This window comes from Salmo salar, chromosome 20 (assembly GCF_965601325.2).
Source record: "Salmo salar chromosome 20, fSalSal1, whole genome shotgun sequence".
NCBI classification, from domain to species: Eukaryota; Metazoa; Chordata; class Actinopteri; order Salmoniformes; family Salmonidae; genus Salmo; species Salmo salar.
Window position 1 is genome coordinate 35,637,501 of NC_138310.1, and position 12,971 is coordinate 35,650,471.

At 43.0% G+C, this 12,971-nt stretch overlaps 1 protein-coding gene across 1 annotated transcript in view; it reads right to left on the reverse strand.

Annotated features, from left to right (window-relative positions):
* The window catches only part of LOC106580521 (zinc finger matrin-type protein 4), a 196,659-nt gene that overhangs the window by 115,785 nt on the left and 67,903 nt on the right, over nt 1–12,971 (reverse strand). Inside the window, exon 3 of the mRNA XM_045703277.2 lies at nt 6,968–7,057. Within this exon, the coding sequence (XP_045559233.1) occupies nt 6,968–7,057 (90 nt within the window). The remainder of the gene's footprint in view (nt 1–6,967; nt 7,058–12,971) is intronic.

Below are 12,971 nucleotides of genomic sequence, written 5' to 3' on the forward strand. Positions count from 1 at the left end.
AAGAGCATTCAATTATCTAACTCAGCTATTTTTCACTGGATTATGCTGATATCAGAGGCTTGTGACGTTATGAGATATAAAAAAACTTGCTCATTGTGGGATGTTCAAGGCTGAGAGAAACTGGAATATGCTGCATCTCCGAGACTCATTATCTGTAGTTTAAGTCATAGGCCAATGCCCCTCCATATCTGGTTGCTTAGAGAAAATGTAGTGGATGTAAATACTCAGTGTGCATCCCAAATTTGCACCCTATTCCCTATATAGTGCACTACTTTTGAACAAGCCAGACATTTCTCACTGATAAAACACTTTCCATCAACGTAAACATACAGTATCAATCAAAAGTTTGGACACACCTACTCATTCAAAGGTTTTTCTTTCTTACAATGTTCTACATAGTAGAATAATAGTTAGCACATCACAACTATGAAATAACACACATGGAATCATGTAGTAACCCAAAAAAGTGTTAAACAAATCAAAATATTCTTCAAAGTAACCACCCTTCGCCTTGACGACAGCTTGCACACTCTGAGCATTCTCTCAACCAGCTTCATGAGGTAGTCACCTGGAATGCATTTCAATTAACAGGTGTGCCTTGTAGAAAGTTCATTTGTGGAATTTCTTTCCTTCTTAATGTGTTTGAGCCAATCAGTTGTGCTGTGAAAAGGTAGGATGGTATACAGAAGATAGCCCTATTTGGTAAAAGACCAAGTCCATATTATGGCAAGAAAAGCTCAAATAAGCAAAGAGAAATGACAGTCCATCATTACTTTAAGACATGAAGGTCAGTCAATGCGGAACATTTCAAGAACTTTGAACGTTTCTTCAAGTGCAGTCGCAAAAACCATCAAGAGCTATGATTAAACTGACCCTCCTGAGGATCACCACAGGAAAGGAAGACCCAGAGTTACCTCTGCTGCAGAGGATAAGTTTATTAGAATGAACTGCACCTCAGATCTTAACATCAACTGTTCAGAAGAGACTGCGTGAATCAGGCCTTCATGGTCGAATTGCTGCAAAGAAACCACTACTAAAGGACACCAATAATAATAAGAGACTTGCTTGGGCCAAGAAACACGAGCAATGGACATTAGACCGGTGGAAATCTATCTGTTGGTCTGATGAGTTCAAATTTGTGATTTTTGGTTCCAACTGCTGTGTCTTTGTGAGACACAGAGTAGGTGAACGGATTATCTCCACATGTGTAGTTCCCACCGTGAAGCATGGAGGAGGAGGTGTGATGGTGTGGGGGGGCTTTACTGGTGACACTGTCTGTGATTTATTTAGAATTCAAGGCACACTTAACCAGCATGGCTACCACAGCATTGTGCAGAGATAGGACATCCCATTTGGTTTGCGCTTTGTGGGACTATCATTTATTTTTCAACAGGACAATGACCTAACACACCTCCAGGCTGTGTAAGGGCTATTTGACCAAGAAGGAGAATGATGGAGTACTTCCGCAATCACCTAACCTCAACTCAATTGAGATGGTTTGGGATGAGTTGGACAGCAGAGTGAAGGAAAACCAGAGGAAAGGGTGCATCCTACTTGCCCTTCAACACCACTTCCAGCAGCATCTGGTCTCCCATCCAGGGACCGACCAGGACCAACCCTGCTTAGCTTCAGAAGCAAACCAGCAGTGGGATGCAGGGTGGTATGCTGCTGGTTGCTATTTTAAAGTTTTGATATCTTCAGTATTATTCTACAATGAAGAAAATAGTAAAAATAAAGAATGAGTAGGTGTGTCCAAACTTTTGACTGGTGCTGTACCTCTCCTTCACGGTTCTGATTTCATTAAATCTATGATTCAAGCAATTATACGGTTAAAAATATATCATACATTTTAGACAATACAAACCCAGCCAAAATCCCAGCCTTAACTACACTGGACGACACAGAACATCAACCTTAGCTATGAAAGGTGGACCAGTGCAGTTTTCCAGTCTGGTGTGTTGCTCAGTGATGCAGCAGCACAGACTCAGAGCATGAGAGCACAGCATTCACTGCTAACACAGAGAATACACTGATAACAGAGGCCGTCGATCCACAATACACAACAGCATGGGAGCTTTGATCTTGAAAGCAGCTGAAAAGGTAAAATAGAGCCGTAGAAAACAAATATTTGCCCCAGCTACCTCCAGCAACCTATTCCCCTGGATGCCATTTTTGGAGGCTGTTTATTTTGTTCATGTAGGGAAATGAATAACTACTAATCCCCCTATCGAGGATTGCATGCACGCTACAGTGGGTAATACATTTTACTGGTCTGCATGGTGTATTTTATATATCTATATATATATATATCTCTTGGGTGTTTTGATATTTATGTAAACTCGTGGTCATCAAAGACAACTCGCTATTTGAGAAATCCAACAGCAAAGTTATTGCTCAAAACCACTGAACATAGGACATGTTTTTACCTAAAGCATTGAAGCTGGATCAACAAGGCATCTCAAATAGATGAATTCCCATGTAAATGGACAATACAGTATTTGGTATCTTATAGTATAGAACTGTAGCTAAATCTACTGGTCTCAAAGTCAAAGTGGGATATCTAATATATTTTTTGCCATCTGGGGAGACAAGTAGCCTAGTGGTTAGAGCAATGGGCCAGTAACCAAAAGGTTGCTAGATCAAATCCCTGAGCAGACAAGGTAAAAATCTCATCTGCCCCTGAACAAGGCAGTTAACCCACTGTTCCTAGGCCATCATTGTAAATAAGAATGTGTTCTTAACTGACTTGCCTAGTTAAATAAAGGTTAAATAAAAAAAATAGACCCTCTACCACACGGTTTCCCAAATTAGGTCCTGGTCCTACAGAGAGCTGAACCTGGAGAAGACTCCCCTAAGCAAGCTGGTCCTGGGGCTCTGTTCACAAACAGGCCCCAGGACAGCAACACCATTAGACCCAAACAAATCCTGAGAGAACAAAAAAAATAGTTCTTGACACATTGGAAATAATTAACAAAAAAAACTGATCAAACTCGAATTCTAAAACAGAGGGTACACAGTGGCAGAATATCTGACCCAAAAGTAAGGAAAGCTTTGACTATCTACAGACTCCGTGAGCATAGCCTTGCTATTGAGAAAGGCAGTTCTGTCTCTCAAGAGAAGATGGGCTATGCGCACACTGCCCACAAAATTAGGTGGAAACTGAGTTGCACTTATTAACCTCCTGCCAAATGTATGACGACATATTTCCCTCAGATTACACAAAGAATTAGAAAACAAATCCAATTTTGATAAACTCCCGTATCTGTTGGGTGAAATACCAATGTGCCATCACAGCAACAAGATTTGTGACCTGGTGCCACAAGAAAATGGCAATAAGTGAAGAACAACCACCATTATAAATACAACCGATATTTATTTTCCCTTTTGTAGTATTTGCACATCGTTACAACACTGTATATAGACATAATATAACATTTGTAATGTATTATTTTGGAACTTTTGAGTGTGATGTTTACTGTTCATTATTTCACTTTTATTTATTATACACTGCTCAAAAAAATAAAGGGAACACTTAAACAACACAATGTAACTTCAAGTCAATCACACTTCTGTGAAATCAAACTGTCCACTTAGGAAGCAACACTGATTGACAATACATTTCATATGCTGTTGTGCAAATGGAATAGACAACAGGTGGAAATTATAGGCAATTAGCAAGACACCCCCAATAAAGGAGTGGTCTGCAGGTGGGGACCACTTCTCAGTTCCTATGCTTCCTGGCTGATGTTTTGGTCACTTTTGAATGCTGGCGGTGCTTTCACTCTAGTGGTAGCATGAGACGGAGTCTACAACCCACACAAGTGGCTCAGGTAGTGCAGCTCATCCAGGATGGCACATCATTGCGAGCTGTGGCAAGAAGGTTTGCTGTGTCTGTCAGTGTAGTGTCCAGAGCATGGAGGCGCTACCAGGAGACAGGCCAGTACATCAGGAGACGTGGAGGAGGCCGTAGGAGGGCAACAACCCAGCAGCAGGACCGCTACCTCCGCCTTTGTGCAAGGAGGAGCAGGAGAAGCACTGCCAGAGCCCTGCAAAATGACCTCCAGCAGGCCACAAATGTGCATGTGTCTGCTTAAACGGTCAGAAACAGACTCCATGAGGGTGGTATGAGGGCCCGACGTCCACAGGTGGGGGTTGTGCTTACAGCCCAACACCGTGCAGGACGTTTGGCATTTGCCAGAGAACACCAAGATTTGCATATTCGTCACTGGCGCCCTGTGCTCTTCACACATGAAAGCAGGTTCACACTGAGCACGTGACAGACGTGACAGAGTCTGGAGACGCCGTGGAGAACGTTCTGCTGCCTGCAACATCCTCCAGCATGACCGGTTTGGCGGTGGGTCAGTCATGGTGTGGGGTGGCATTTCTTTGGGGGGCCGCACAGCCCTCCATGTGCTCGCCAGAGGTAGCCTGACTGCCATTAGGTACCGAGATGAGATCCTCAGACCCCTTGTGAGACCATATGCTGGTGCGGTTGGCCCTGGGTTCCTCCTAATGCAAGACAATGCTAGACCTCATGTGGCTGGAGTGTGTCAGCAGTTCCTGCAAGAGGTACGCATTGATGCTATGGACTGGCCCGCTCGTTCCCCAGACCTGAATCCAATTGAGCACATCTGGGACATCATGTCTCGCTCCATCCACCAACGCCACATTGCACCACAGACTGTCCAGGAGTTGGCGGATGCTTTAGTCCAGGTCTGGGAGGAGATCCCTCAGGAGACCATCCGCCACCTCATCAGGAGCATGCCCAGGCGTTGTAGGGAGGTCATACAGGCACGTGGAGGCCACACACACTACTGAGCCTCATTTTGACTTGTTTTAAGGACATTACATCAAAGTTGGATCAGCCTATAGTGTGGTTTTCCACTTTAATTTTGAGTGTGACTCCAAATCCAGACCTCCATGGGTTGATAAATTGGATTTAAATTGAGTATTTTTGTGTGATTTTGTTGTCAGCACATTCAACTATGTAAAGAAAAAAGTATTTCATAAGATTATTTATTTAATTCAGATCTAGGATGTGTTGTTTAAGTGTTCCCTTTATTGTTTTGAGCAGTATATATTTCACTTACTTTGGCAATGTAAACATATGTTTCCTATGCCAATAAAGCCCTTAAATTGAATTGCAGACAGACAGACAGACAGACAGACAGACAGACAGACAGACAGACAGACAGACAGACAGACAGACAGACAGACAGACAGACAGACAGACAGACAGACAGACAGACAGACAGAATGAAGGAAGGCAGAGAAAAAGACAGAGAGAAAGAGAGGGCGGTACAGAGAGTGTGAGACAGAGAGGAGGAGAAAGGGGAGGAGAGAGAGAAAGAGAGTGAAAGACAAACACAAAAATAGAAAAGAGAGGAGGAGGAGAGAGAGGGATAGAGCTCTTTCCCTAGAGGAGTCCTTATCAGGTCCAGAGGAGAAGATCTCCTTGACTGATAGCTGGCAGACAGACTAATCACAGTTGAGACCTGAGTCTGAGGCTCTTCTCCTGACTGATCTACACACTCCCAATCTGACACTAGTGCAATGGCCCTGTTCTCACCACCACCATCTCCCCACAACACCAATGGATCTCAACATCAAAAGCCCAGCGTACGCACATTGATATGATAATATTACATAAACCCTTATTTCACAGAAGTATGATACTGTAGCCACTGTGCAGAAAGCTGATGAGACACAAATGCTGCAGGTTTTATCCTTATGCAGAACAGAAAGCACACCTGCAAATAGCTTGTCTGTTTGTCTCTGTTTCTTTGTCTTGGCTCAGTGAAAGCTTTGAGTCAGCATAGATAGCCGCATAGACGCTAGCAAGCACAAACCCAATTGTGCACCACCAAGAAGGACAAGAAGGAAGACTTTAAGCACAAGCATCACAACCTACATGTATCCCGTGTGGCTCAGTTGGTAGAGAATGGTGCTTGCAAAGCCAGGGTTGTGAGTTCGATTCCCACGGGGGACCAGTATGGAGAAGAAGAAAAAAAGTATGAAATGTATGCACGTAAGTCACTCTGGATAAATGACTCAAATGTATCAACCGGTGTCTGATGGCAGAACATAATTACAGGTGTCAAAATACCATTTACATAGGAGACATGTTGCACCCTATTCACTTAATAGTGCACTACTTCTGACCAAAGCCCACTATGACATCAATTCAATGTCTATTCCACGTTGGTTCAACATAATTTCATTGAAATGACGTGGAAACAATGTTGTACAACCGGTTTGCACCCAGTGGGTAGGGTGCCATTTGGGATACAGCCTTTTCACTTAACCTCTTACATCTAGACGTTCCGCGAGCGGAACACCTGCTCCAATATCCAATGATGGGCGTGGCGCGAAATACAAACTCCTCTAAAATACAAAAACTTCAATTTTTCAAACATATGACTATTTCACAGCATTTTAACAGAAAACTGCTCTGCTCTGACAACATGTGGCTTTCAGTTCATTGTCACTTCCACGTCGGTTGGTTCAGCCAAGCAGAAATGTGTTACTACATATCTATTCATCACTCTGACAAGAGGCAAGAAGGTCAAGACACAGGGGTAGGAGGAATCAATAACAGGAATGTCCATTAAGACAGAAAGGTTTAACACTCCTCTGACTGTCAGTGAGTGCATCAAAGGCAGAGATGATATGAGTTCCTATCTATGGGGCCATGCATTTTTCAAAAACTTCCACTCTGTTATCCAATTCTTACTATTGTAAAAGTGTGAAATCACATATGATAGTGAGATGTATAATGGACACTACTACACTCTTAGAAAAAAGGGTTCCAAAAGGGTTCTTTTGCGTTCCAGGTAAAACTCTTTGAACCAAAAAGGTTCTACCTGGAGCCAAAAAGTGTTCTTCAAACGGTTCACTTATGGGGACAGCTGAAGAACCCTTTTAGGTTGTATATAGCACCTTTGTGTAGAGGCAGTGTCGTACTCACATTGTCTGTTCTGAGTTTCTTAGCTGGGCAGCCTCCATCCACGGGATGTAGCATGTAATACAGCCGTACTTTATTGGCATGTTTCCGACTCTAGAAAGGAAAAAAGGGGAGATAAAACACAATGAAGGTTAGAAACATCATGAAAAGACCATCATTCGTGTTTTTCTTGATCTGAACCCCCCCCCCCCAAAAAGCTTTCACATGAATTGCATGTCTAGATTAAAGACATATTAAATGTTTATATTGCATGTATTGAACGTCTTCCAAAAGCAGTGCCATACTGTGCATCTGAGAACTGTGTGGTTGAATGATTCAGACTTACTAAGAGATTGTATTATGGAAAGAAAAACCTGGTGACTGACCGAATGGCACACTATACCCTACATAGAGTCCTATGGGCCCTCAAAAGTAGTACACTATATAGAGAATTTATACAGTGCCTTCGTAAAGTATTCAGACCCTTTGACTTTTTCCACAATTTGTTATGTTACAGCCTTATTCTAAAATCTATTAAATAAAACGTTTTTACTCAGCAATCTACACACAATACCCTATAATTACCAAGTGAAAACAAATTATTGCAAATGTATTACAAATAAAAAACAGAAAGCATATTTACATAAATATTCAGACTCAAAATTGAGCTCAGGTGCATCCTGTTTCCATTGACCATCCTTGAGATGTTTATACAACTTGATTGGAGTCCACCTGTGGTAAATTCAATTAATTGGAAATGATTGGGAAAGGCGAACACCTGTCTTTATAACAGTCCCCCAGTTGACAGTGTATGTCAGAGCAAACAGCAAGCCATGAGGTCGAAGGAATTACCAAAACATTTCTGCTGCGTTAAAGGTCCACAAGAACACAGTGGCCTCCATCATTCTTAAAATGGAAGAAGTTCGGAACCACCAAGACTCTTCCTAGAGCTGGCCGCCCGGCCAAACTGAGCAATCGGTGTAGAAGGGCCTTGGTCAGGGAGGTGACCAAGAACCTGATGGTCACTCTGACAGAGCTCTAGAGTTCCTCTGTGGAGATGGAACAACCTTCCAGAAGATAACCATCTCTGCAGCACTCCATGAATCAGACGGAAGCTCCTCCTCAGTAAAAGGCACATGACAGCCCGCTTGGAGTTTGCCAAAAGGCACCTAAAGACTCTCAGACCATGAGAAACAAGATTCTCTGGTCTGATGAAACCAAGATTGAACCCTATGGCCTGAACGCCAAGGGTCACGTCTGGAGGAAACCTGGCACCATCCCTACAGTGAAGCATGGTGGCAGGATCATGCTGTGGGGATGTTTTTCAGCGGCAGAGACTGGAAGACTAGTCAGGATCGATGCAAGAATGAACGGACCAAAGTACAGTGAGATCCTTGATGAAAACCTGCTCTAGAGCGCTCAGGACCTCAGACTGGGGCGAAGGTTCACCTTCCAACATGACAACAACCCTAAGTACACAGCCAAGACAATGTGGCTTCGGACACAGCCAGAGCCCAGACTTGAACCCGATCGAACATCTCTGGAGAGACCTGAAAATAGCTGTGCAGCAATGCTCCCCATCCAGCCTGACAGAGCTGAGAGGATCTGCAGAAAAAAGTGGGAGAAACTCCCCAAATACAGGTGTGCCAAGCTTGTAGCGTCATACCCAAGAAGACTCGATGCTGTAATCGTTGCCAAAGCTGCTTCAACAAAGTACTGACTAAAGGGTCTGAAAACTTAAGTAAATCTGATATATTTTTTTATATATATATACACATTTGCTAACTTCAAAAAATCAGTTTTTGCTTTGCCATTATGGGGTATTGTATGTAGATTGATAAGGGGAAAAAACAATTTAATCAATTTTAGAATAAGGCTGTAATGTAACAAAATGTAGAAAAAGTCAAGGGGTCTGAATACTTTCCGAAAGCACTGTATATACTGAACAAAAATATAAACACAACATGCAAAAGTGTTGGTAACCATGTTTCATGAGCTGAAAGATCCCAGAAATGTTGGGTACAAACAATTTTAGTGAGCATTTCTCCTTTGCCAAGATAATCCAGCCACCTGATAGGTGTGGCATATCAAGAAGCTGATTAAACAGCATAATCATTACACAGGTGTACCTTGTGCTGAGGACAATAAAAATATGCAGTTTTGTCACATAACACAATGCCACAGATGTCTCAAGTTTTGAGGGTGCGTGCAATTGCGATGCTGACTGTAGGAATGTCCACCACAGCTGTTGCCAGATAATTTAATGTTCATTAATCTACTATAAGCTGCTTTCAACATCTTTTTAGAGAATTTAGCATTACCAGCCTCACAACCGCAGACCACGTGTAACCACGCCAGCCCAGGACCTCCCCATCCGGCTTCTTCACCTGCGGGATGGTCTGAGAACAGCCACCCGGACAGCTGATGAAACTGTGGCTTTGCACAATCAAAGATTTTCTGCACAAGCTGTCAGAAACGTCTCAGGGAAGCTCATTTGCGTGCTCGTTGTCCTCACTAGGGCCTTGACCTGACTGCAGTTCGGCATCATAGTCGACTTCAGTGGGCTAATGCTCACCTTTGATGGTCACTGGCACACTGGAGAAGTGTGCTCTTCACGGATGAACCCGGTTTCAACTGTACCGGGCAGATGGCAGACAGCGTGTATGGCATCGTGTGGGCGAGCAGTTTGCTGATGTCAAGGTTGTAAACAAAGTGCCCCATGGTGGTGGTGGGGTTATGGTATGGGCAGGCATAAGCGACAGACAATGAACACGATTGCATTTTATTAATGGCAATTTGAATGCACAGAGATACCGTGACGAGATCCTGAAGTCCATTGTCTTGCCATTAATGCGATGCTATCACCGCTTGTTTCAGCATAATAATGCACCGCTCCATGTCGCAAGGATCTGTACACAATTCCTGGATGCTGAAAATGTCCCAGTTATTCCACCTGCATCCTCAGACATATCACCCATTGAGCATGTTTGGAATGCTCTCGATCAACGTGTACAACAGCGGGTTCCAGTTCCTGCAAATATCCAGCAACTTCGCACAGCCATTGAGGAATAGGACAACATTCAACTGCCTGATCAACTCTATGCGAAGGAGATGTGTCGTGCTGCATGATGCAAATGGTGGTCACATCAGATACTGACTGGTTTTCTGATCCATACCCTTACCTTTTTTTAAAGGTATCTATGACCAGTCATGTGAAATCCATAGGTTAGGACCTAATACATTCATTTGAATTGACTGATTTCCTTAAATGAACTGTAACTTAGTAAAATCTTTGAAATTGTTGCATGTTGCGTTTATATTTGTGTTCAGTGTACTGTATATAGAGAGAATATACACTGAGTGTACAAAACATTAGGATCACATTCACAATATTGAGTTGCCATTCCTTTTGCCCTAAGAACAGTCTCAATTCGTCGGGGCATGGACTCTACAAGGTATTGACAGCGTTCCAAAGTGATTCTGGCCAATGTTACTCTAATGCGTCCCACAGTTGTGTCAAGTTGGCTGGATGTCCTTTGGGTGGTGGACCAGTCTTGATACACACGGGAAACTGTTGAGCATGAAAAACCCAGCAGCGTTGCAGTTCTTGACACAAACCGGGGCACCTGGCACCTACTACCTGGTTCAAAAAGGTACTTAAATATTTTGTCTTGCCCATTCACCCTATGAATGGAACACACACAATCCATGTCTCAAGCCTTAAAAATGCTTCTTTATCCTGTCTGCCCTTTATCTACACTGATTGAAGTGGATTTAACAAATTACATCAATAAGGGATCATAGCTTTTACCAGGATTCACCTGGTCAGTCGATGCCATGGAAAGAGCAGGTGATCCTAATGTTTTGAACACTCAGTGTATATATATATATATATATATATATATATATATATATATATATATATATATATATATATATATATATATATATATATATATATATATATATATATATATATATATCAAGAGAGAATATATGGTGCCATTCTGGACCCAGCCCCTGTCTGACACTGGATTCCATTAATAATTACTGCAGCTTCCATTAAAGGAGCAAAAGGCCCTTATCACATCACAGACCCATTGATCCCTCCACTTTGGCAGCAGACAGAGCAGCTTCTGGGCTAGGGTGGGGACGGAGGGATGGATGAAGGAAAAGAGGGGTGAGGTGAGGATAGAGTGATGGAGGGCAATCGATTCCCCATTCAGTTTATCTTCAAATAATTCCACTCGACTACAGGTTTCCAAGCTCCCAAAAATTAAGGAAGGGATCAAAGGGGTTGAAGTGTTTCAATGCAAGAATGACTTGAAAAAACCTTAATTTCATCTTGAAGAGAGAGGTAGTTTCTCTTTCCACTCTGATATAACAAGGAAGAGCGCCCATGCAGCGTGACAGTCAGACAGACGACTCCCATATTGTCTTTACAGAGACGCAGGATGCATACCAAATGGCACCCTATTCCCTATATAGTGCACTACTTTTGACCAGGGTCCAGGGCTATGGTCAAAAGTAATGCCCTATATAGGGAATACATAGTAATTTAGGACACAACCACAGAGATGGCAGACAAACGCATTTTCAGCTCAGATGGAGGAGAATGGTCCTGAGAAATCTATTTGTTTTTCTTGTTTATGGCTGGGCTAATGCACCCTGAGCCTGAAAAATGAACTATCAGGCATCAGTGGCAAGAGGAAGGTTATTGAGGCTCAAACACATAACAGGAAGGGAATGAAATGATCATTCAGAGGCTCTCTCTCTGCCAATCTCTCAGTATGCTCTGAGAGCATTTTCCTCTGATACGGTCTCTTCCTTTGATATCATTTGTGACACTCTCCTATGCTGCATCCATCTGCACCGTCTGATATGAGCTAAGGGGCTGTTCTACTTTTACTAACTAGAGCATTGGAACACAGCCTACATACAACCAACCCAATGGCAAGAGAAGACCTAAATGCACTGAAAGACACCAACTGCCCACAAGGATCTGTTCAAAAGTAGTGCACTATGTAGGGAAAATGTTGCCACTTGGAGCGCAAACTATAAATGGGGATAGGAGCCTGGGGAAACTCAGAAGAACGTACAGTTGTGGAGGATGAGTGAAAAGCCATTGTGAGAAGAGTGAAACCTGCTCATAGAGAATCTCCACTTCTGATGGCATTGGTGATGATATCTCCATGGGGAGTCTACGTGACCAGCCGCTGCTGCCGATATAAATAAACTGCTGGTAGCAGGAAGGAAGTCCCAGGTGCCTTTGTTTTTACAGAGTTGACATAATCAGGCCAGAAAAAAAATCCATATTGCATTACCACTACATCAGTGAGTTGATCATAGAGGCTATATGCTCTCTGTGCCCTGGGGGAGGGGGGATACCTCTGGATATAATCTACTCTCTGCCCAATGGACCCTGGGCAGATTCCCCAGCCCATTCACCCTCTGGTCTGGTCCTTGTCTGCCCACTAGAGGCAGTCTGCGTCCCAAATGGCACATATGGTGCACTACTCTGGGCAAAAGTAGTGCACTAAATAGGGAATAGGGTGGCAGTTGGGAGGCAGATACAGAGACCAGGGGGCGAGACTGCATGAAACAAAATAATACAAATATCATCATGATGGTAAAAGGTTGTGATTGTGTTGATGATCCTTGTGTCTGAAGTGATTAGAGTCCCAGTAAACTATGCAATTACTTAGCATTTTCATTAACTTACAATTTTCTATGAATCTAGATCCAACAACATTCATTTTTGTTTGCATGACTGTGGCATTACTATATATTTTTTTGTCATGTTGGATGCTACAAGTCAATACTGCTTGCTCACTCACAGCCATAATGTGACCTGTTAGCTCACTATGATGACTGCAGATGTTGCTAACTGCTTGCTAATATGGCTGTTACTGTTATGTAACGTCATGTCATGGCAGACCGGCCGACCTACCTCCTGGGAACTAATTGGAGCGATTTAAATGAGCCAACCCTTAAGTTTGTTCTGATTTTGCTCGGACAAGTGGGCCTG